Raw genomic sequence first — 24811 nt, 5'->3', positions numbered from 1 at the left:
GATAGCGCAAGCACCCATACTTAACCAAGGCCATTTAGTGCAATACAAAATCTTTTTTAGATTCAAAGGTTTACTGTGGAGTTTTGGACCTCTAGTAGTGGTTTCACTCTATTCCACCGATCTACAGCTGGTGGTGATTCGTGGAAATTGCAGCAATATGCTAGCCTAACTTAAACATTTCTTTCATTTTTTATGCTAGCCTAACAAGCCAGACCCACATCAAGATGTTGGGTCTGGGAACTCTCCATTGATGGAGCTCAATCCGAGGGGTGGGATAAAACGGTTGTCTTTCAAATTCCCTCTGCACGTAATAGGATCGCGCTACAACCAGGCAGAGCAACGAAGAAGGTAGCGAAGCTAGTTGATAGATCAAACTTTTTCCATATCCGGTCAGCAAAATTCCGAACACATCTTCCTTTTTTAAGAATGACTTCTGTGCCGTTCTTTAGGTCTGGCTATGCAAGACTTTGCTTAATGTAAACATAACTTTTGTTTGTTTACAAGAAAACTCCCTTTTCATTTTTTATTTAACAGTAACATTAACTATATTTCTGTCTCACTGTAGTGCATAAACAACGCCTAGTTATTACTGTATGTAATGTATAAATACAATAGTACACCATAACTCAAACTGTTTATATGATTATTTAACTAAACCATGATTAGTGCTTAAGCCCCTTTTTTAAGCAACATTTATCTTTCCTGACCAAAGTATTTCTATGTAAACGAAGCCTCACAGCCTGTTGGGTCAAGACGACCGACGGTAGATAATGTGCAAATGCTGCATCATTGGCTGGTTGTCTGTTGCCATGGAAACTGTCTGCTCCAGCCTCCCATCTGGTCGGAGCTGAATCACTCTAGAAATCTGAAAGATGGAAGAGAGCAGGCGAGTTCACGTACACAAAAGGAGCAAAAATATTTTATTGACTAAAATAAGTTCCGGAGAAATGTTCCGGTGCAGCTTTGTGGACTGTGTGGGCAGTAATGTTACATAGATTTGATTTTAGCGACTAAATTAAGCCATTAATATTAACAATGAGTGCATGATCAGAGAACCAGTTTTACCTTCTGTACATGCGGCTCTCTGGCGAAAGAGACTCTGGCCAGAGCCTGGCTCTGCAGGTTCAGCCGCTGCGCTGTCAGCTCTCCCTCCTCAATCTCCACCAGACCTGCACACAAACACACACTGGACTCAAAACATGTGTGAAGTGTGTGTGTTCGTGTAGACAAGACAGTAAGTTAACCATTAAAAAACTCATATACGCAATTTAATTTTAAACTGGTAACAAAAAATGACCTATATTTTATCAAAGCAATGAGCTAAATGTTACAATGGAAATTGTTTTAAAACCGTGTTAATAATTTGAGAATCATTTATTACCTTTAAATGCAAAACAAAAGACAGCAAAAAGTAAAACAAACTTGGAGTGTAATTGCCAAGTACCGTATTCATGTTTTTGCATATGTCTGGAATATGCTTTCACAATGGCTCTGAGTCACATCTTATTTAATGAATGCAAAAAAATAGGTTGGGAGATACATTTTGTATGTTCGTATTAAGCGTCCAACAATCCTTTACATATCCAGCCTCTGCACATCTAGAAGATCCTTTCAAAATGATAACATATTCCAGAAATACAAGCAGGAGCATCATTTTCAAAAACGAGGACCTCCAGCGACATGAATGTAACTACCTGAGTTTTGTGCGATGATGAACGCTACTCTGAGGGCCCCCGGCTGCATTCGAATGAAGCCACACTCCCTGTGCAGGGGCTTCTTGGTCTCTGCATGGAAGGCATTGAACCTGTAAAACACAGTAAAGAGCGAGGAATCAGCAGAAGACTGAAGATGAAGTCTGTCCACATGATGCAAATTTCCTGCTGGTAGATTGTTTGGTCTGGTATTTTACCCATCAGTGATGCTGGGTGTAGGTCACACGTGAAAACTTTCAACCACAGAGAGCATGGAAACTGTTTTTCAACCTTGGTGTTAATCTTTCAAGTCTGATTGCTCACAGAGTAACCTACGTGAAGTTGATGACTGGTTGTCCCACATGGCTGAAGTTCAGTGTCTCTATGTAGCGGAAAGGTTTTATGGAGGTAAAACATCCCTCTCCAGGTTCATCTGACTCCCAGCTACCTAGAAGCCAGTCTAGAGGGAGGAGGGCTGGGTTCAACTCCACTGATGGCAAAAATACACACACAAACAGTTTTTAATGCATTATCATGAAAAATTCCATATGAGGTTGTGATGGGTGAAACCACAGATTTGATCCAACACCAAGAAATATATTTAATACATTGATATTATTAACACAGAGTTTGAACTTGTACTATCAAAGAATAGATAATTTTATATAATTCAGAGTAAAACGTATCTTATTGTATTCTGACTAAAGTGTAACTGTAAATCTCACGGGTATGTATGTATGTACAGTGTATGTATGTACAGAATATGTATGTATGTATGTATACATGTATGTATGCAGCAGGGAGGTAAGGAAATGGTGGATCGAGGCACCAGAGGGTCTAAAATCAAAATGCACTATGATTGCTTATCTCTACTTTTAACAGTAGGTGGCAGTAGTGCTACGGTTTGGTCGAAATAAGGCAGAAGAAGACGACTCTGGCTAAATACAGAGGAAGGTGACTGTTTTATATCGCACTCAATTTGCAAACAAGACGCAGTTATCACAGCAACGTTAAGTATCAATAAGACGATTACACAAATGAACACTCATTTTGATATTCAAAAGTCACTAATTACGAACAGCTCAACTTTGTCCCGGTGGTGGTTGCAATTTGTTTCCTATCATGGAAGCTAAAGTTAGCTTACGTTACTATCGTTTTCAAAGATAACATTAGGTTAAATTAAACTCCCGAACAGTCAAGGGTAAGCTTGAGTTTATGTGTTAAAAGGACCCATATTTCAATAAATTATTTAGCTAAAAGCTACTAAATGCGTTTTAATTGAGCCTGTGGTCACTGCGACATTGTAGCTAGTACAGTTGATATCGATTCAATGTTTGTTTTTTATTTAAAAAGTAACCAACATCCTACCTGTGTGATTGTCAGGACACGCCATTAAAAAAACTGCAGTCAAGCTGGAGAAAATCAGGCAGAAGTAAAAGATTAAATGTCACTAACGTTAAATGAATAGTACACTGCGACAGTGTTGAGCTACTGTGACTTATTATACGGCCACTCACAGTAGGGAATCTTGGGTAATGTAGTTCGGAACTTCAAGCAAACCTATAGACTTTTGGAGCTATTTCTGAAATCCTTTACTGTTATCACACATTGAGGCAGAAGAAGTGTTTGATAAATTAAAGCACACTTTATTGACATATTTCAGTGCACTTAGCATGGACCATATAACAATATCTGCTCCTGTATTTCAAAACTGTCCTACTTATACAAGAAAGGCACATGGCGTTATAGGTTTTATAAAATCACAGAAAGATTCCTGAACTTTATGTACTGTTCCAGGGGTCCGCATGTTGGGGGTCACTGAGTGTTTACTTTTTATTTCCTAATGAATAAGTACAGGGTGGGTGGGCAGGGAATCAGGTGTCTTAAGCCTTGCTCTTTTTGCAGTTCTTGAGAGCATCCGCCAGGGCATGTAGTGCCATGTCTGCATTAATCTTCTCGCAGTTGTATCCCATCAATCCGATCCTCATCACCTAGTGAAAAGAGAGGTAGACAGTGCATCAGAGCCTGCCGTGACGTAACAGCATGATTCAGAAAGCTGTAACTATCAAAGTGATGATGTTGCTCTTGCTGTAACGGTTGAAATTGGATGTCTGGTTTAATTAGTTAATTTATGTGAATTGCTATAGTGGGAATGAAGTTGGCTATTATTTCTTATAGAAACACATTATTCTATCCAGGACTAGCTCCATTTGTTAAGGGTTTATTTTATTAATATATCAATATTATAATTAATAGTAATAATTCTCTTTTGAAAACATCACCCTCTGCTGCTAAAATGCTGAGACTGATGGTCACATCTATAATAGCTGATGACCAAAATGTTAAAGGCATATGTTTCTCCACTGTACAGGGCTGTAATACCAGCAGCAACCCACCATGCCGATGGAAGGGCCTAGGCCTCCAGTCATCTCCATCTGATGGTTTTTCATGATATAGGCCAGCAACTCCTTCCAGTTGTAGCCGTCCGGAATGGCAATGGTGGTGACGGAGGGGAGCCTCAACTCCTGCAGGACATGTCATAACAGGGCAACACAATAACTCTGGTCAGTTGTAGTGCAACACAAACAGTCCTGTATATACAGGGCTACATACTGTAATATATATATATATATATATATATTCTTCTAGTGTTTATCCATTGTGTTGTGTCTCTTGTAGATAATCTCTTTGTTGTCCTTGTGCACAAAACACCAAGCATGTTGTTTTGTTTTATGTCTGTCTCACCCGTTCAGGGATGAAGAGCTTGAGGCCCAAGTCCTCCAGTCCTCTGTATAGGTAGGCTGCCACCTCCTTGTGTTTCTTCCAGGACTCCTCCAGCCCCTAGAGGGAGACAAAGATCGATGGAGGTAAGTGAGAAAGTTAGATGTTGGCTGTGCCCACTCAAAACTACTACACTATTATAGAGGCAAACTCAGAGAGCTATGTTTCATTTTCAACACTTCCTCGCGATTCAATGGTGTTTTGAACAAAGACGTTGCCATATTGCTGACAGTAAAAGTGATTGGCATAAATGGAGCCAAAACAAAATCAAGAGTGTGCCCCCAGCACGGCCCACATTATGTACCAGTTGTATTAGGAAGGTTTTGACAAATGTTAATGTAAATAATTGAATTGTTACTCTAGAAGTTGTAAATGTCTTTCAGTAAAGTATCTAGAAAAAGTTGTGAAATTATCCCCGACCTTCTCAGCAATAACTGCCAGACTCTCTCTCAGGGCGAAGAATCCAGACACTGGACCAGTGTGGTGGTATCTAAAACCCAGAGCAAGCATGATTAAATATCCAGCACAATGACATCCATCAATTTCTTTCTTTTCCAAAGCTTGAATAATAATAGCCAAGAATTTAAACATCTAATGTTTTTTAGTCTAGTTCTAACAGAGTTTAAGCGAGATTAAGGTGGTATGAAGAGAGAGGATGAAATCAGTTGGCTGTAATGGACTTACACTCTGGCTGGTTGGCCATCACAACCCCAGTAGTTGGACAAATGAGTCATATCAAAGAGGTAGGATACAGGTTTTGTTTTCCTGTTAAACATCTTGTGGCTGTGAGGGGTAATAAAGAGACAAAGAGATGATTGCTTGGTCTGATTTTTGTATGCGGTTGTAACAATTTAGGACTTGTATATGAAAACATGCACAGTCCCTACTCACCATGCTCTGTCATTAAAGGAGATAGGTGCTGTGCCAGGAGGTGCATTCAGAGCCTTCTGAGAGCCAGTGTACAGGATGTCAATATCTAGGAGCACAATGAGAGGCAGATTATACCACACGCAAGCACATGGTAGCAGGTAGCCATCGTTATTCATTAATCGTCTTACTTTGCTTGTCCATAAAAATTGGTGCTGCACCAAGAGATGCGACTGTGTCAACAAGGAAGAGGCAGTTATGTCTGTGGGAGAGAACAGTGAGGAAGATGACATTGTATTTGGTAATTGTATGAAACCGTTTTGTACGAAGTGCTTGAGGCAGATACTTTAGGAGGCTCACTTTCTGCAGATGTCTCCAATGCCGTCTACTGGATGACAGAGGCCAGCGGAAGACTCTCCATGTGTGAGGAAAAACAGGACAGGCTTGTGTTTTTCTACAGCCTATAGAAAGACATACAATAGAGTTTAATCAGATATGTGTTCTTGTTACTGACTGTGTAGATGATTATATTTCTCAGTCATGTCATAATAGTTCAGACATTTGGACTGACCATATTTTTTATTTGTTTTTGATGTAGATTTAGTAAGGTATGAACTGCCTACCTGTTCAATTTCCTTATTGCTGAAATATCCTCCAGGTGTTTTTACCATTCTATGTACATTGGCACCTAAAGATAAAAAAAAACATTTGAGACAGACAGACAGACAGACATATAGATTAATGGCATGATAATATAATACACAATCAGTGTAAATGTAGTAGTTTATTTTCGTTGGATGCGTGCGTAAAACCGTGCGTAAAGACGTACCCATTCTTTCTGCAATTTCTGCAACGCGCTCTCCCCAGATTCCGTTAATGGCAACGAGCACGCTCTCTCCGGGCTCCACCGTATTGAACACCGCGCACTCCATGGCCGCGTGCCCGGAGCCACTCATAGCTATAGTCATGTTGTTATCTGTCTGAAAGATGTACTGGATCCCTCTCTTGATGTCATTCATGATCTGAGAAATACAATAAAAACGTCAAACCACTTTATAGCCTAGTTTGTCAGCTATTGTTACCATATATACGTGGCCTATGCGTAATTCCGCACAAACTATTGATGCAAATGCAAATATTTTTATATTGGTCTGTTTATGATTAAATCTAAAACAAAGTTGAACTTGTATTGAGTTTTAACATGGATAACTGGTGTATCACAAATGTTTAAGTTGAATTTAGTCCAATAAAACCCACACCTCAGTGGTGGAAAAATAATTTTCAAACAATTTTAGGCTACTCTACCAAAATGAATTATACCACAGTTAACACTTACAAGTTAACAATACTATTCTAAACTTACTAGACTGAGATTAGCCAGAAGACAAAATGCAACTGCGCCTCCAAATTGTACTAAAGTTTTGTATTTTTGTAAACATGCTTATTTCCAAGTAATTATAATTGTATATATAGACTAATATCAGTCTATTTGAGTTTAAAACAAAGCGTTTACCTCAAACATTTCTGGATGCATGTGACCAATTATCGGCCTGCCCTGTGCGGCTAAAATACGTGGAGGAACGTTTGAGGGTCCAGGTCCAAACAGGTAACGCAGTGGAGCTTCCAGCGGCCGGAGAATGCATGTTGGCGGCGGGATGGTGGCGGAGGAAATGGAGCGGTCCAGGCGCTGCAGCAGAGGCGCGCTCCTCGCGGCCAGAAGACTGTCGACGGCCGCTGCTACCGGCTGGGCGAGCAGCGCGCTCCGGCTAAACAAAGCCCGCTGCATCACAGCTGGTGTTTTGGTTCCCGAGAAGCCTGCACCGAGTGTTATCACCACTGACAGACGGAGAGACTGATTGTGACGGTGAGTTTTAGGTGAAGATATAAAACAAACAGGTCTTTGACCTTTTGGCCAGGGGCGGTGTGCCTCCCCTTACAGCTTGTGACCTTTAGAGTTGGCAAAACGAGGCACAAAAAAAAAAAGTGTTATATATTGCAGATTTATGGTTAACTTATGCAAATATTTTGCATTTCAAGGTTTTAAACGTTTGAAACTTTCAAAATTAGAAAATACTCAAATAGCTTCTGAACAGGTGGATGTCAAAGCCTTCCCCCTGTTTGGAGGAGACTTTAAGGAAATATACAATAAAAATCATGACATGAAATGATTTTATCATCAGTGTCCAAGCTTCAAGTGTCAGTGTTTTTAAGAAATTTAAATTTAAGAAAATTCTCGTCAGTCACAAAGACTCATCAATGCATGTGTTATTTTGTTACAGTTTGGAGCCACCAGAACTATTTTTTTGTGTCTCATTCCTGGTCTAGATCCAAATAACCTGACACTTGTAGAAAAGGGAGGATGTCCACTTGGCAGCTTAGAACCGGTTCATGTCAGTTTGCAAGTGGTTTGTTGATTTTGTTTGAGCATTCAGTTACAGCAGCATTGCGTTTGTAAAGAGGAGTCTCCTCTCAGAGAGCCAATCTGCTCTCTCAGAGGTTGAAGGGGCGGCACACACACACACACACACACACACACACACACACACACACACACACACACACACACACACACACACAACACCCAACCAACCACCAATACACACACTACAAACACCACAGAAAATGCCTCAATCTCATTGTCTAGTGTACATAAGCATCATACATGCAAAGTGTAAAGTAAGCATTTATGGTAATTTCAGACTTTGTTCTGTTTGTTGTGCTTTCTTGTTTCAGATGTTTTTCTTGTCTCCATTCTACAAAATGAAATGTCACACAATGGGCTCAAAAGTTTTTACCCACACAGGATAGTTAGGTAGAATAGAAAGTTATTCAACTTCAGTTGTTTAGAAATGCAAATTGTGTCTGAGATCCAGCTGAGAGAGGTCAGGTTAGATTTGATCTGTGTACAAGTGTGGGGTAAAAAACACATTTATCTCTCAGACTTTGGTTGGATTTGTGTGGAATATGCACTCTGTAACTCTAACTGTTGTGTCACAGCTAGCAGGATCACCAGAAGGTGCCCCTCTCTGCGTCTGGCTGGGTAAATAATTACACCACTGGTAAATAATTGGGACCCTGTGTTATCCTCTTACTGGCCTTTGCACTAGACTGAACACTCAAAATTTACCCAAACAGAGTAGGAGGAGGAGCTGGAGAGGGATAGACCGAAAGAGAGGGGCATGTAAAAAAAAGTTTATCCACAGGGTGCAATATAAAGCTGTTACAACATTCAGTTCAAAATGGGATGCTATGTAGGCCCACAAGGCCATGGCCTTTTTTCTGACATGTAAATAAGAATGAAAGTGGATGAATTAGGGCTATAACATCCAGGTTTTCATAGATATATTGCTTTCTTATATTACACACCAAATATAGTAGGTTATTTGAAAGTCTACTTATTAGTAACCGCATAACGTTCCACATGTTTTCACTATGCTTTAGAAATGGGCACTCTGTATGGATTAAGATGCTAGATTTTGATGAAACTTAACCAGTCAGTTTTCTCAAGTAAACAATCACATTGTTGGATTGAACTCAGTGTAGGCCTACTCCCATCAGCTCCTTCAACTTAACAAAAGCAGAATGTGGGGGGCTCGGCTGAAACTACTTTACTACTTTTACTACTAAAAATAGCTGAAGGTCCACTTATCCCCTTGTTGTTATTTTATTAAGGATTATGCATTATGTGAGCAAAATCACAACAAAAATAATAAAACTAGATTTTGACACAAAAAAATATGAATAGGCCTAATGCAGGACCTGCCTTAGCTGATATTATACTTTCATATTATTATACTTTTGGATCCCTGTTGGGACAGTTAGTCTGAAACCAGAGTAACTGAGTAATGGAAAGCTTAAATCTCCAGAACAAGTGAGAAAATGGACCTAGATTTGGACTTTTTTGCTGTTTTAAAAAGATAGACGATGCATCTCAGACTTACAGAGCTCACTTGTTTTGACATTTACACTTCCATGTTTTAACTTCCAGTTAAAAACCTTTCGCCTCCTATTTCCAGCCATATTTGTCTCTGTAATAGGTTTATCATGGTCCATCCCCGTGCCTCTATTCCCCCTCTGCTGTGTGCCTGTGCTGCATGGCCGTGCCTCGTTGCTGCTGATGATGCTGATGATGATGCTGCTGCTGATGTCATCACCACCTCCCAGCATCCCTGGCACAGCAGCGCCGCCATTTTCCCTAGTTTCAGACTGACTGACGGACAGACTGACGGCGGGCCAGCCTCCTGTTTATCCACCCGGCCCTCGCTCCTCCCTCATCCTGTTTCTCACCGCTGCGTTCAACACCCTGCGGTGCTGCTGCTGAGGCTGAGGCTGACTCCTTCCCCAGCGGATTCTCCATGTATGGATGCGCCAAGGAAAAGGATGCTGTAGGCTGACCAAAGTCACAGAGAAAAACGAAACATACACACACTGCCGAGGAGATTCAAGAAGGAGGCACCGGAGGATCCGGGCGCTGTTTTGAATGGGCAGAGGATTCACCACTCCGCGGTCGTCGAGTCTGAATTGCTGAGGTAAGAAATGGCTCCTCGGTGACGTTTTCCACGGTAGCCTACTAACGGGTGTCACGCCTGGGTGAGGGACAGTAGTTTATGTGTTGGCGATTTCGAGGCCCATTGTAGATGCGAGGTGATAAATAAAAACGCTGCGTCAGGACGTTTGATGTTTGATTCCCCTACTGTCAACAATTGGCTTTAGAAGAAAATACTCCACGAATATACCTTAAAAAAATAGAATAAAAAAAAAGACACCCCGAATCATTTAAACGCATGGGCTCATGAAAGCTGTGAATGTCATAAAGCTCTCATGATGCTACTGAACTCCTTTCTGACGCAGTGTTTGGTCTGATTTGGTGTCTGTGCCGTTTATGTTTACGCGGCCCGTCTTTGAGGTGCGGCAGGCAAAGCAAGATGGAGGAGACAATATTGACATGGCTTATAAATCTTTACCGCAATTCCTTTCTGAGAATGCGTGTCATCCTCGCATTTATCTTGTAGCCACATTGAAATGCCGTATTATAAAGATGTTCAGGAGGAATTGTTTTTCTTCATCGATTAAGGCAGAGAAGATAGATGTGCGTGGCGCCGCCTTGAAGCAATAATACCGTTTGAAAACCACCCTAAATGGTCTGGTCTTAACAGAGAAAAAAAATAAAAAATACAATCTAAAAGCTATCATTAAGGGTTTCAACGAAAAACAACAGTAGTAAAAGGCTAATTATTGTACAGATGCTGTGGAAAATCACCACAGCTAATTTTAGACATTTAGGAACGTTATTTTCTTTGGGGAGTAGCAATGAGGAGATACAGTTTCATCACAAGGCCTTCAGCCTGTGATAGATGAGGCCAGGGGATGATGCCCGAAGAATAAGCAGCCATTTTACTGTTGAATAGCAGGGATGCTGCTGATCTTCCTGCCAAATAATGTCCCAGCCATTTAGTCAGCGTGTTTCAGGTGCTGTGTGTCTCAAACACAGGGCTCAGGGCCTGGAAATTGAGAATGTGTCTTATGTTTGGTTTGGCTAACAAGGCCCTGTCCTCAATATTTAACAATAATAACAACAACAACAGACCATGGATGATTGAAATCATAATTTTTTAATTCTGTACTTCTTGGTATTTATCCATATTAAGGGTGTAATGAAATGCATGGTGCAATACAAAAGCCCCTCTTATCATCTGACAGGTTTGTCTGTATCCTACACGTCTCTACATGCAGTGGTATTAAATCCCTCTCATCATCTACCTGTGCAGGTGCCAGGTGTGTGTCACACAGATCTTCAGCTCTCCTGCTACACACCATCCTGCAACATGGCGACGGCTTCAGTGAAGGTGGCTGTGAGGGTCCGACCCTTCAACTCCAGAGAGATGGGGAAGGACAGCAAGTGCATCATTCAGATGTCAGGAAACACCACCAGTGAGTATACATTTTAAGTCATTTTTAGTGTATTTGGAGTTCTATTAAATCTGATGGATGTGGACTTCAATGTTTACATTGTGTTGAGAGGTGCAATAATGTGGTTCTTGCACGACCTGCGTTGATTTAACTGGAATGGGAGCAAAATAAGTACATTTCAGACGGTAACTTTCCTCAGTAAAATTTCAATAAATATTTTTTATATTTCTCCTATTTTGGTTAAAGGGGCTCTATGCAGTTTTGGCAATTTCTTCGCTTTTTTCTCGCAGGTTTCTCTATAGAGCTCCCCCTACAGCTTCGGAATAGATATTTGGCAACACTGTGTAAAAACTTGCTCGGTCAGTCTGCCGTTTCCTCTTTCTCTGTTCCTCCGACAATGCTTTCCTAGCTTTCTGCTTCTTTTTTGCTGGCTCAGCCATGACGATAGTGTGAAAAACTCCATCGCTACCTTGTTCTTGCTAGCCGGTTCCTGGATGGGGCTGTGTAGCGGTGTGTATGTGTGCAGTGCCTAAAGCAATTGGTGCCTCGCTGGCCCAAAGTTGCCATATATCTATGCAAAGTTGCAAGGGTGGTTTTTCCGCTCACAGGCGCTAGGGGGAAGCCAGACGACCACAGTTTTGCTTATTTGTCACTTGGATGTTTGTGCTTCGCTGTGCAGATGACGTACATGCAGAGTTTGACACCAGAAGGCTGTTTTCACATTCATCTACTGAAGGGGAAACGTTTCTCTGTTCTCACCTTAAACCTGACTTTAACACATGTAGGGCTGCAGCCCAATTATTACTTACATTATCAATTAAATCTGCTGATTATTTTATCAGTTAGTCGATTCATGGTTTGGTCAAGTCAGAAAATAGTGTAAAACTGTCATTATAATTTCCAGTCTTCAGACTGCTTTTTGTATCTGTACCATCAGTCCAAAACCCAAATATATTCCACTTACTGTTATATAAAACAAAGGATAGTAGCAAAGCCTCATTTAAAGAAGCGGCAAATATTTGGTATTTTTGATAGAAATAAAGACTGAAACGATTTATCGCTTATCCAAATAGTTGCAGCTTAATTCCCTGTGAATCGACTAATTGATTAACTGACTGTTAGTTTCAGCTGTAAAGACATGTACGTACAAGCTGGACGTACATGTCACAACTAGTTTGCAAGCCAGTCGCATTTCAATGCGCAACTTGCACAAGTTTGATGTTGAAACTTGAGACTCAGTGAGAATGGACTTAGCGATGAAGAAGGAGACAGCTTGTATCCAGCAGTCGACCTGTTAAGATATTATGTAAATCTATATCAGACATAAATGATCATTCAAAGCAGAATGTTTTGTCTTTAAAAAATCACATTGTCTCAGGGTTTAGTGGACTGATAGCAACACATATGCAATAGGCTTGCGCGATAAATCGTTGTAAAATCGCGATCTCGATTCACCCCTGTTCGCGATTTAATTTTTAAATGACTTTGAATTATTTTTTTTTTTCTCCAATTAATTTATTGAAAGCATTTGACATTGGCATTAACATGTTTTAATTATGTAAAGATATGCATCTGGGCCATATTTAGTTCAGTGTGTTATATGTCACTATTTTTGGTAGCCTACTGTACTTAAATGGCCAGTATGTACTTTATTTTCTTTATTTATTGCGCAATGTGCTATAGGTGCCAAAAATAAATTTGGTGTTTGGTACTGCCATTTTTTTTTTTTTTTTTCATGGTTCATGTGTACAATAAACATTACACTTTGTGATAAAAAAAAATGGTGGCAGAGAATCATGATATCAATACTAAGCTAAAAAATCGTGATTCATATTTTTCCCCGAATCGTGCAGGCCTAATATGCACCAACTTTTATTTTAACTTTGCTCTGCAGCAACAAAATTATGGAGACATGCAGTACCATAAAATACTGCAGTGATGTGCCTTCCCTTTTTTTTATAGAATATTATAGTCCCTTTTTTTCTTTGATACCGTTCTGTCTTTACATAGGTCATGTATCTTTTAAAGTCATGGCTTTAGAGAGTGGCACCCAGAAATGCAGCGACGTCCTGCTGCTGTTTTGAACATATTCCTGTGACCTACATTGAGCCAAGTTTAGCATTTCACCTCAGTTATTTGTCTGGTAGGCAGCTTTGCCCTGCAGCGACACGAGGGTGGGCAGCAGGCAGGCATGCAGCATCATGGCAGCCAGAGAGGGAAACAAAAGCTTCAGTCAGGCCTACAGCCTGTCAGTGTGTATAGGATGCTTTGACCGTTGCAGCTTTCCTCTCTCATCATACGAGCTGCAGGGACCAAAAAGACCTCCTTGTTCTAGTTGAGCCCAGACGCAGGGTCAGCTGATGGAAGTGTGTGTGTGTGTGTGTGTTTGTGTGAAAGAGGGAGTACGTCAGCCTGTTGTGCCTGTCGGTGTTTTTAATGACCTCATTAGAGCCACAGATTTCAAACATGCATTATTTAAACTCATTAACTTTACTGACTCTGAATGTGCTCACAATTGTCCTCTTATATTCTTCTGCGTTGTGGCCACACTGCCCCAAGACCCTCTAAAGGATACGGCGGTATGGCTAATAGATGGATGCTCACACTGTTGTTTCTAGCTGAGTGCACGGTTCAGTTAGCCCAGAAATCTAGACGCACCCTAGCGGCAGCAAATGTAATTTGCAGCCAGGGTCGTCTAGCAACTCTCCAGTTGGCTAGGGAGCTGGAAAAAACCAAACTCTGGCCGGGCCAATCAGATTGTGTATGGAGTCGGTGGGCGGGCTTATGGCTGCTGCTGCTGGCAAACGACTCTGGAAGACTTGGAGTTAAGCTTTTCTTTGAGAAAAGAACAAAGAACGGCACTGAAATCATTCTTAAAAAAGGAAGATGTGTTTGGAGTTTAGCCGACCAGATACGGCAAACGTTTAATCTATCAACTAGCTCTGCTACCTTCTTCGTTGCTCTGGTTGGTTGTAGCGCTTTCCTATTGCGAGCAGAGGGAATTTGAAAGACAACCGTTTATCCCGCCCCTCGGATTGAGCCCTGCCAATGGTGTGTTCCCAGACCCAACATCTTGATGTGGGTCTGGCTTGTCAGGCTACGTTTCAGCAGGATGTACTGTATATTTGCTGCTATATTGAATGTCCACAAGGGGCGATGCAGTGGATTCAGTTTACAGCCGAAAGAGCATCTGCTCCTGCCCAGTTCTTGTTTCATATTCTAGGTGCACATCACCTCTTTAAAAAGGATGAGTGGTGCATTTTAAACTGCTGCTATTGATATTAACTGTAATATAGTAAGGCCTCTCTGAACGGCATGTGTCTTTTCTTTCTCTTTAGTTAGAGGTGAAATAATTTCAAAGTATTTTGATCTCGCTGTTAATGAGGATTTTTGACACATTATATGCTGGTACCAATAATTCACATTATAATGTAGAAGATGGGTTACTTATAGACAAATAGCAGTACATGTTTTAATAACAATGTGGCAATGCATAACTGATTGTGTATATACGCATTTTCTGCTGTTATTTGGAGATGGAAAGTAAAGAGGTGACCGGGAACAAGGGCAAGAGAGAGGGGGAACGACATGAAACAAACATCCCAGCTGGGAATTGAATAAGAGACGTTGAGATCACAGTATAGCAGATTATATGAAGTCAATTTATTTAGAAATAAGCACATAAAAGAGAAAAACACTCTCTTTTTCCATTGCTTTGATGCATTTCTGCCAACTGTGTTGTTTAGACACTGAACGCAGATTTCAGATGAGAGCCTTCGGCTCACAATATTCTCAATCTTGTTCCCAGTGAAGAGACACTGTTACTGTGTTTTCTTTTTAGACACCAGAATGTGTGATGATATTGTATTAAGAGTTTTGAGAACATGACACCTTTTGGAGCATTTGTTGATATGCAAATGACAACCGTTTTAGTATTTGTGTCACCTGTTCTGGAAACAGCGCTTCTTTTTCTAACAATCATGCAACAAAACAATCAAGACAAACTGTCAATAATCAAGATGACAAGACACAGCTGGATCAAAGTGATCATGATGGAAAATTACAAAACATTTTTGGTTTAAAAAGATTAAATAAATATGTGTGTTAGGAGATGGTGAAGGCTCTGTGAAGTTCTGACGAGAGAGAGAGAGAGAGTGAGAGAGAGAGTATTGCATTCAAATATGTAGTTTCATAATCAGAAAGAATTGAAATGTTTTCAATGAAGGAATATGCAAGTAATTAGAGTGACTCGGTTTCTGATGCCTCTATTGTGTTTTATTTTAGCCATCCTGAATCCCAAACAGCCGAAAGAAAACAAGAGTTTCAACTTTGACTATTCTTACTGGTCACACACCACGGTGAGTTTCACTGCATCACTGCATCAGTTTTAAATACACGTACTACTAGTCAGATGGAAAAACATGATTTGCCCTAGAACAAGTCATTTATAATTGATAAAAAATATTGATTGAAATGAAAGTATTAAATCTCATGCTGCTCTTCTCTCTCTCTGCAGCCTGAGGACATCAACTATGCATCCCAGGTCCAAGTATACAAGGACATCGGAGAGGAGATGCTGCTCCATGCCTTTGAAGGCTACAACGTGTGCATATTTGCATACGGCCAGACGGGAGCGGGCAAAAGCTACACCATGATGGGGCGACAGGAAAAGGACCAGCAAGGAATCATACCTCTGGTAATACAGAATACAGTTCTGACCAATACATAAACAATTCTCTTCAATCATTGTGAAAATAAAAGAAAATCAAAGATGCAACAGTGACTCTTCTTTGTTTTTCAGCTGTGTGAGGACCTTTTCACCAAAATCCATGGAAGCAATAACGACAACAGCATGGGTTACTCTGTGGAGGTGAGTGATGTCAAACTCTCCCACACTTTTCATGTATTCTGTTTTTCACTTTTTCCACATTTGGTGTTTCACAATGGGCGTCAATCTTAAAACAAGTCCCTGAACATCTACTCAATGAATTAAGGTCTGATGTTCTGAGGCATACGGCACATATTAGTTTGTTTTGGATAAATTAAAGGAAACATATTGCTGATGGGCAGCTGGTAATTATATTATTGTGTCCGATAGTCTGAAGCGAATTCACTTGATTTCTAATCTTTTACTGTCCCAGGAGCTACCACGTAGCAATGATAACCGATTCATAACTCACAAACACATTTTACAACACAACCTTGCCTCCTCCAGGTGAGTTATATGGAGATCTACTGTGAGCGTGTGCGTGACCTGCTGAATCCCAAAAACAAAGGAAACCTGCGTGTCAGAGAGCACCCTCTGATGGGACCCTACGTTGAAGATCTGTCCAAACTAGCTGTCACCTCGTACAACGACATCCAGGACCTGATGGACTCCGGAAACAAGGCCAGGTAACAGAGCGCGACTGAATGATAGTGACGGACTCCTTTTAGATTATGAAGTGTAGTGATGGGGATGGAGAAGATATGCGAATGAAGGATGTATGAATAAATAAATCAGGGGCGGGAACAAATAATGGATGGAGCAGATAATGCACGAGTCAGTAATATGCACTTAACACAGTATTCTCTTCCTTTTTTCAGGACTGTGGCGGCTACCAACATGAACGAAACCAGCAGCCGCTCCCACGCCGTCTTCAACATCATCTTCACACAGAAGAAACACGACATGGACTCGGAGAACACGTCGGAAAAGGTTCTGACAACAAGCTCAGCTCACAGTCAGAAAGACGTGATGTTTTCCTGCTTCTCAGACAAACAAATCAATGATGTGATGATGCTACAAGGCAGACAGAAATGATTTGTGTTACCTTTTATGATCTGAGTGGAGGCCGTCTGTGGTGTCGTCATCTGAAGAATGTGTTGCTGTATTGATCGATAACCACATGTAACGCTTTACTGCCAGTTCTCCTAGTGCACTTTCAGCTGAAATATCTTAGCTGAGGTGTATGTTTGATCTATTTTATTTTTCTTTTTTTCTTTCTTATTTTGAAAATATTTTGTGTCATCACAGGTTAGCAAGATCAGCCTGGTGGACTTGGCTGGCAGCGAAAGAGCCGACTCAACTGGAGCTAAAGGAACCAGACTGAAGGTGAGAGGAGGAGGATGTTTTTAGATTAGTTTTTATGACATTTCCGCCTTTAGATAGAAACACATTTAATAATGATTGTTTGAATGCAATATTTCAATGAATAGATAGTATGAATAGATGGACAAATAAACTTGACTTTTATTTGCAGGAAGGAGCAAACATCAACAAATCTCTGACTACACTGGGGAAAGTTATTTCTGCTCTGGCTGAACAGGTATGGTTTAAAACCAAAACAAAAAAAAATGTTCTTTTCTTATTTCTTCTTCTCCAAATAACAAACGCTGGCATTTTTCTTCCCACTTTCAGGAATCAATACCACCAAACAAGGTCAGTAACACTAACAACTTTGAAAGAGCAAATTAAATATATACACTCTTTTTTTTTAAATACTTTCCCGACGTGATTAGAGAGTACATTGTGTTTATTTTGTGTACAGAACAAGAAAAAGAAGAAGGTGGAGAGTTTCATTCCCTACAGAGATTCAGTTCTGACTTGGCTGCTGAGGGAGAACCTGGGTATGCACACATAATAATAAACCTTATCTTTTACCAAAATGAAATGCATTTTCTGTGTTCAAGTTCAAGTTCCACTTTATTTATCCTTAGAAAAGGAAATTTGATTTGCAGCAGGATATTCAAAAACACACACATACACATACATGTGTAAGCAACATTATAAACACAGCACAAGACACAAATCAACACCTTCAATAGAGACACCTTCCCCAAAACCAGTGACAAGATCCAATTGGACAGTACACAGGTCAATATGTCATAATGAACAGTAATGAAAATAAGATAATAAATAAGAACATTTCTATATAAAAATTTCAATGATGTCCCTCAAGTGAATTCAGGTGCCTAATAGCCACAGGAATAAAAGAATCCCTGGCACGTCTAGTTCTTAACATAGGTAGCCTAAAACGGCGACCTGAGGGGAGCAAATTAAACTCCCCAAAGAGTGGGTGATCAGGGCATTTTAAAATTTGGTTAACCTTACCCCTGACCCGTCTATCATATATGTGTTGCAGCTGTGATAACTGTACCCCAACCACCTTAGACGCTACATTTACCAGCTTTGTGAGCTTACGCTTATTGGTCATTGGAAGACCACTATACCACACCACGATACAAAATGTCAAGACTGATTCAATAAAACACTGGTAAAACAAAGTCATCAGAGTCCTGCACACGCTAAATGATTTCATCTTCCTCAAGAAGAAAAGTCTCTGTTGGGCTTTTTTACAGGCTGCATCTGTGTTGCTCTCAAAGGATAATTTACTGTCAATGATGGTTCCTAAATATTTATATTCATCTACTGTCTCAACGTTCATGTTCTGGATAATAATGTGAAACATTATGCTGTGATCTACGGAAATCAATAATCATATCCTTTGTCTTAGAAACGTTAATAGACAAATAGGAGTTTTCACACCACGTAATGAAATCATCAACTACAGGGCCATGCACCACCTCATCATTATTCAAAAGGCTCACTATAACAGTGTCATCTGCAAATTTCACACAGTGCCTTTTCTCATACTTACTCCTACAGTCATTTGTGTATAAAATGAAAAGCAATGGAGAAAGAACACAGCCCTGAGGACAGCCTGTGGACTGTTCACTTTACATATTGTCTCCCTTTCTCTCTTTTAGGAGGAAACTCCCGTACAGCCATGGTGGCTGCCCTCAGCCCTGCTGATATTAACTATGATGAGACCCTCAGTACCCTCCGGTGAGAAAAATGCCAAGAACATTTATTTTTAAAGATCATTAAGTCAGACGTTTTCCCCTGGAAATAACATATTTTGAAGATATAATGTCACGCTTATACCACATATTAGATTCGATTTTGGAGCATTTTGCTGCGTAATTTGTGAGCCCTTACAAATGCCTGCTGACCTTTTTGCACTTTGCAATGTTTTTGTAGCATCTTAACAAATTGTTTTTTTTTCCACAGCTGGGGAACTTACAGTAGCATCCTTCTCATGTTGGGCTCATATTGTCTTTACTTGGTCATTGTAATTCAGTATGCAGAGCCTGAGTAATCGTGCTTTATAGCTTAATGGCTTCTTCTCGATGGCCTCCGTCCCTCCAGGTACGCTGACCGTGCCAAACAGATCCGCTGTAACGCTGTGATCAACGAGGACCCCAACAACCGTCTGGTGCGTGAGCTGAAAGAGGAGGTGGCCCGCCTCAGAGACCTGCTGTTTTCACAGGGTCTGGGAGACATCATAGAGAGTGAGTGTCGCACAGAGAAACGCTCACTCATAGAAAATGCTCTTATATAGGCACACACATACTCACACACACACATACACACACAAACCTGAATTTTGACCCTTTGTGCAGTTTCTGACTGTACATGTAAGACAGAGGATGACTATTTAACTTGGAGTGTGGGTGTCTCTCACACTCATTCTCTTCTCCCCTCTGTCCTATTAGCGTATCGCTGCACCGGCCCCGACATCGCTGGTTTGAAATGTGTGTATAACTCTGGCAAGCCTGCGCTTTGCAACTAATAGAAATGAATCCTCCTCCACCACACCAGAGACCAAACAAAGAGACTACATGTATATGTGAAGTCAGTCATGACATAAATTAAGTACAAAATATTCCAACCTGCCATGATTTTTTGGAGCAACACAGAAGTAATCTATGGTCGCTGTAATAAGTTAATCTTTTCTCATGAATTCAGCAAAATGGCCTCCTTTTTTCTTTCCATAAGTTGTGGTTTCAATGGTAATATGTGATTTGTCTCTCATTTAATCTGGCAGGTCCAGCCTCTTAATAGCTTCATCTTCATAACACAATTTTAAATTGGCTGTGATTTTTCTATTTCTCTGAGAAGCTTTGATCCGCGATCCTGTAGCCGTTCATTAAGAGTCTGAACTGTCCAACTCTTTGTTTCTCCAAAAACAGAGAAGCAGACAGAGTCAAAGCCAGCTTTGGCATAAAGCATGATGTGTGATGCATTTTGTTTTACGAGACTAGTCATCATTGAAGAAAGGACTGACTGGGAGGACGCCATTTTAGATTGCTGAGGAGCTCTTATCTTTGCGTCCTGGTTCTCTGTGTGTGGAGCAAATTGAAGCTATGAGTCAGGTGCTTAGAGGCCCGCATCCCCGGGAGCTGTGCTACCAAAGTCTGCGCTGAACACTTTGAAAACATGAGGACATGCAAAACATAAGAAAAAAACTAAGGCTGTATTTTGTCTTTATGCATTGTAGTGATGTATTTTTGGTTTTATTTTTCATAACATTGTCATGCTTGCGAGCGAGCATGTTGAGTGTCTAGTCAGTGTCGAAGAAAAAAAAAACTTCTGGTCTATAACATTCAGTCTATTTGGCATTTTTGCTCGATCAGTTTGAGTTGCTCTTTTCTCTCTGTCTGCCTTGGCTTTGGTAAGCCAATTACCTCTGCTTCTTTGATCAATTTTTTGAGCTTTCTCTTCTTTTTTTTGTACTCCTCCCTGTTGTTCCCCTATTTTTTTTCCTTCTTATCCGTTTCTCTGCGTGCGTTACCTGGCGTCTGCTCCGTCCTTCCGTCCTTCTGTCCTTCCTTCCTTCGTTCCTTGCTCACTTCCATGCACCGCCTCTCTCTCTGGCAGACCTGTGCGATTACAAGAACTTTGTGAATAATCGCCAGGCTGTCAATCAAAGGGGTGATCTCTCCGCAGTGTCCAATGCCATGACAGGAATGAGTCCCTCCCCCTCGCTCTCGGTCATGTCCAGTCGCGCCGGGTCCATCAACAACCTCCATGACCGCATCTTCAGCCCGGCAAGTGAAGAGGCCATCGAGAGGCTCAAGGTAGGAAGGATGATGCTAAATTTGTTCAGGTTGCAGAGTTGGGAAATGGGAGGTCAGATTTGGTTTTGTGGACAGAAATACAGTAAGATGAGTGGGAATGAGAAAATCAAAGAAAAGATTCAAGATTGAAGAAAGTGAATAATTACAATTTGTATAACTGTTGCATATCTGTCTTAATTTTGCCAACAGGAAACCGAGAAAATCATCGCAGAGCTAAACGAGACATGGGAAGAGAAGCTGCGTCGTACGGAGGCCATCCGTATGGAAAGGTTTGTCAAACGTATTCATGCATGGTTCATGGTTTCATAGCACTCAATCAGATTATTCTCCCCCAACACATTTACAGTTAAAAATAAATGGACTATTTTGGATGGTTTGACCCTTGAGCTATATGACGTTGTTGGATTGCCAGATGACTTTGAAAGTAGAACTACACTATATTTGTAGCCATGCTAGCATCATGTGTGTTTCCTTCCTGTAGGGAGGCCCTGCTGGCTGAGATGGGTGTTGCCATGAGAGAAGATGGAGGCACTTTGGGCGTCTTCTCCCCGAAAAAGGTACGATGCTCGCCACTGTTGCACAACAGTTCGATATATTGACATCATCTGTCTAAATTTCAGTGGTGGAATGTATCTAAGTATATTTACTCAAGTACTGTACTTAAGTACACATTTGTGGTACTTGTACTTTACTTGAGTCCTTTATTTAATGCCACTTTCTACTTCTACTCCACTACATTTCAGAGAGAAATATTGTACTTTTTACTCCACTACATTAATCTGACACCTTTAGTTACTTTACAAATTAAGATTGTTGCACACGAAACACATGTAGTTTATAAAATACAATGTTTTATTATAAATTAAACTACCCAACAATATAACGACCTACAAGTCTAGCTGAAATGATTAGCCGATTAGTCACTTAGTTGATTGACTGTTTGGATCGTTTCCAGTTTCTAAAATGTGAGGATATTTCTGCATCGAGTGCTTTTACTTTTAATACTTTAAGTACATTTTCCTGATGGTACTTACATACTTTTACTTAAGTAACATTCTCAATGCATGACTTTTACTCGTAACAGAGTATTTTTACAGTGTGGTATTAGTACTTTTACTTAAGTAAAGGATCTGAATACTTCTTCCACCACTGCTAAACTTACACGGACACTAAAACACATTTGTCATTATTTCCCTTTAGACGCCTCATCTGGTGAACCTGAACGAAGATCCGCTGATGTCAGAGTGTCTGCTCTATTACATCAAAGATGGCATCACCAAGTAAGGTTTTTTTTTTCAATTTAATCCAGATAATGTGCCGTTTCTGGGAATTTGTCTCAATTGGATTACCTTATCTTCCCTCAGGGTTGGCCGAGAAAATGCCAAGACTCGCCAAGACATTGTTCTCAGCGGCCATTTTATCAAAGACGAACACTGCACCTTCAGCAGCACCACGGGCCCTCAGGGAGAAGGTAAAGGCTGGCTGCTCTCTCTTCAAAACTACAACGTTAAATAAATGCTGTAACAAGTTGATACATACAAAGTTAAGACAAGCCATATTGTATATGTGTTGAATGCTCTTTTGTAATAGTTCTGTAATCTTCTCTTGAACAGGATGTGTCATCCTGGAGCCATGCGAGGGCTCAGAGACGTACGTCAACGGGAAGAGAGTGAGCTCTCCCATTGTTCTGCGATCTGGTACGTGTGAAGCTACATATTTTTTTGTTTAAAAAAAGGTGTAAAACAAAGCAACTGTGTATGTTCGATAATGTATTGAAAGGAAGAGATAAGTCTATTTTTGCCAATGTGGAAACAAGTGTTTGGAAATCAGGATGGCTACCAAAGAATTTTGGTATCATAACACAGGTCTAATCTTTAATTACTGTCATTTTTTTAATGGTAAAAAAAATTTAAACTTTGACGTTTTCATGTGCACTTTTTAGGGAACCGCATCATCATGGGGAAGAGCCACGTGTTTCGCTTCAACGACCCGGAGCAGGCTCGTCTGGAGCGAGAGAGGACGCCGTGCGCCGAGACGCCGGTGGAGCCCGTCGACTGGGCCTTCGCTCAGAGAGAGCTGCTGGAGAAACAAGGCATCGACATGAAGCAGGAGATGGTGCAGAGGTGTGTGGGGAACACATTATTATGTATTTACATGTAATATTACCACTTTTCTGACATATAGTTGTGTAATCCCTTTCAGGCTTCAGGAGCTTGAAGATCAGTACCGCAAAGAAAGAGAAGAAGCGAGTAACCTGCTAGAACAGCAGCGGCTGGTTAGTCATTTACCTTTTTAAGGTGCTGGATAAAAAAAAAAAAAAAAAGTGTATTTATTGCATACATAAGCAACTCATTCTGGTTTTGATCTGGTTCATATGTTTTCTTCCAGGACTATGAGAGTAAACTGGAGGCTCTTCAGAAACAAGTGGACTCTCGGTACCTGGAGTCTCCTGAGGAAGAAGAAGAGCCTGAAGAGGAAGGTAATCTGGCCCTTTTTAACTGACACATCGAAACAATCAACCTATATTGGGTCAAAATGTACTCAGATGTAATGTGTCTTGCCCCTTCAGTGCCATGGACGCCACGTGAGACCGATTTGGCTCTGTGGGCGTTCAGGAAGTGGCGTTTCTACCAGTTCACCTCTCTCAGGGATTTGCTTTGGGGCAACGCCATCTTCCTCAAAGAGGCCAATGCTATCAGTGTGGAGCTGAAAAAAAAGGTGGGATGTTTGTTACTGTAAAACATTGTCCTTATTCAGCACTGTGAGATATGTCATTATTTATGCTTTTTTTTTTTTTAAGTTTTAGGTAAACATAAGACAGTTTGTTTCAGTACTTTGTGTTGTAAAAGATCTGGCTTTTGTTGTTTCCTTGGTGTTATCCCTCAAATCATAATACCCCCCCCACCCTTGCACTAGTTGTCTGAGTGCAAATTTGGCATCATTTTAGTGATGGTGAGGAGAGTTTGCTTCTCAGTTCAGACTGGAGGCAGACTGCAGAATATTAAGTGTCTGTCAGTGGCCATTCTGGGCCTACCACAATGAGTCCAGTGAGTCATCATAATATAATACACAGTGCTGCATATTGAATCTAAGCTCTGTCCAGCCATCCATTTAATAAAAGGTGCATATAATAAAGCATTTTTTCAGCCAAAATGAAACTTTACTGCTTCATGTCTCACCCGGTTTTTTCAGTAGTAGTGCCTGTCTTTTAATTTGTGTTACTTGTAGAAATGTTATTGTTTAATGAAGACAAATATTACCATATCAGTCCTCTTCATTGCTGATAGAAGGTTTAGGAATTTATTTCGTGTAATGACATAAAGTACAGTGGCAATCTTGTATTATATTTCCAAGTCTCTTCTGTTGATACTTTAAGAATAGTGAAATCCTCATTTATAATGCAGATACGATGCAGGAGAATATACACAAGCAATCCCTCATGTCTTATGTCCCGTGTTGTCCACAGGTGCAGTTCCAGTTCGTGCTGTTGACAGACACCCTCTACTCTCCCCTGCCCCCCGACCTGCTGCCCCCCAGTGTGGCCAAAGAGAGGGAGAGACGACCTTTCCCCCAAACCATTGTCGCCGTTGAAGTACAAGATCAGAAGAACGGAGCCACACATTACTGGACTCTGGAGAAACTCAGGTACAGCGGGTTTG

At 40.7% G+C, this 24811-nt stretch overlaps 3 protein-coding genes across 6 annotated transcripts in view; 1 reads left to right on the top strand and 2 right to left on the bottom strand.

The window, feature by feature from the left end:
* Positions 1–295: 295 nt before the first annotated feature.
* Positions 296–3198, bottom strand: thap4 (THAP domain containing 4). Its single transcript, XM_028594441.1, has 5 exons — positions 3060–3198; positions 2028–2181; positions 1695–1804; positions 1066–1169; positions 296–865 (listed from the first exon to the last, which is right to left on the bottom strand). Exons 1-5 carry the CDS (start codon positions 3082–3084, stop codon positions 749–751), a joined length of 510 nt encoding a protein of 169 aa, XP_028450242.1. The 5' UTR covers positions 3085–3198; the 3' UTR covers positions 296–748.
* kif1ab (kinesin family member 1Ab) overlaps positions 2594–24811 on the top strand; it is a 34131-nt gene continuing 11913 nt past the window's right edge. For 2 of the 4 annotated variants that reach the window (XM_028594439.1, XM_028594438.1), the window contains exons 1-27: positions 2594–2645; positions 4063–4255; positions 4445–4558; positions 4926–9868; positions 11108–11270; positions 15534–15607; positions 15766–15945; positions 16051–16119; positions 16465–16643; positions 16836–16947; positions 17266–17343; positions 17492–17557; positions 17650–17670; positions 17780–17858; positions 18999–19077; positions 19441–19583; positions 21022–21152; positions 21342–21421; positions 21634–21709; positions 22353–22432; positions 22517–22623; positions 22766–22849; positions 23095–23275; positions 23355–23427; positions 23541–23631; positions 23722–23870; positions 24619–24797. In XM_028594439.1, coding sequence (XP_028450240.1) covers positions 11165–11270; positions 15534–15607; positions 15766–15945; positions 16051–16119; positions 16465–16643; positions 16836–16947; positions 17266–17343; positions 17492–17557; positions 17650–17670; positions 17780–17858; positions 18999–19077; positions 19441–19583; positions 21022–21152; positions 21342–21421; positions 21634–21709; positions 22353–22432; positions 22517–22623; positions 22766–22849; positions 23095–23275; positions 23355–23427; positions 23541–23631; positions 23722–23870; positions 24619–24797 — 2417 coding nt within the window. In that variant the 5' untranslated portion in view covers positions 2594–2645; positions 4063–4255; positions 4445–4558; positions 4926–9868; positions 11108–11164. The other 2 variants (XM_028594436.1, XM_028594437.1) reach the window with 2 other exon arrangements.
* On the bottom strand, positions 3322–7309 carry LOC114566090 (serine--pyruvate aminotransferase). Its single transcript, XM_028594440.1, has 11 exons — positions 6853–7309; positions 6169–6361; positions 5963–6027; positions 5700–5800; positions 5531–5601; positions 5364–5448; positions 5157–5255; positions 4893–4962; positions 4437–4532; positions 4088–4216; positions 3322–3682 (listed from the first exon to the last, which is right to left on the bottom strand). The coding sequence occupies exons 1-11, from the start codon at positions 7123–7125 to the stop codon at positions 3575–3577; spliced, it is 1290 nt and encodes a 429-aa protein (XP_028450241.1). The 5' UTR covers positions 7126–7309; the 3' UTR covers positions 3322–3574.

This window comes from Perca flavescens, chromosome 12, assembly GCF_004354835.1.
Source record: "Perca flavescens isolate YP-PL-M2 chromosome 12, PFLA_1.0, whole genome shotgun sequence".
In the NCBI taxonomy this organism is placed as follows: domain Eukaryota; kingdom Metazoa; phylum Chordata; class Actinopteri; order Perciformes; family Percidae; genus Perca; species Perca flavescens.
This window is presented reverse-complemented; position numbering and strand designations above follow the sequence as displayed.

What these genes read in the sequence shown, in the direction of transcription:
- thap4 (XM_028594441.1), bottom strand. Translation starts at nt 3,084, where the DNA reads ATGGCGTGTCCTGACAATCACACAG. An exon ending in CAACCAGTCATCAACTTCAC is followed by an intron (nt 1,805 to 2,027) that starts GTAGGTTACTCT and finishes TGTGTTTTACAG; the next exon opens with GTTCAATGCCTTCCATGCAG. An exon ending in CATCATCGCACAAAACTCAG is followed by an intron (nt 1,170 to 1,694) that starts GTAGTTACATTC and finishes GTTTGTGTGCAG; the next exon opens with GTCTGGTGGAGATTGAGGAG.
- LOC114566090 (XM_028594440.1), bottom strand. Translation starts at nt 7,125, where the DNA reads ATGCAGCGGGCTTTGTTTAGCCGGAGCGCGCTGCTCGCCCAGCCGGTA. An exon ending in ATTGGAGACATCTGCAGAAA is followed by an intron (nt 5,602 to 5,699) that starts GTGAGCCTCCTA and finishes TCTCTCCCACAG; the next exon opens with ACATAACTGCCTCTTCCTTG. An exon ending in TAGGCCCTTCCATCGGCATG is followed by an intron (nt 3,683 to 4,087) that starts GTGGGTTGCTGC and finishes TCTTTTCACTAG; the next exon opens with GTGATGAGGATCGGATTGAT.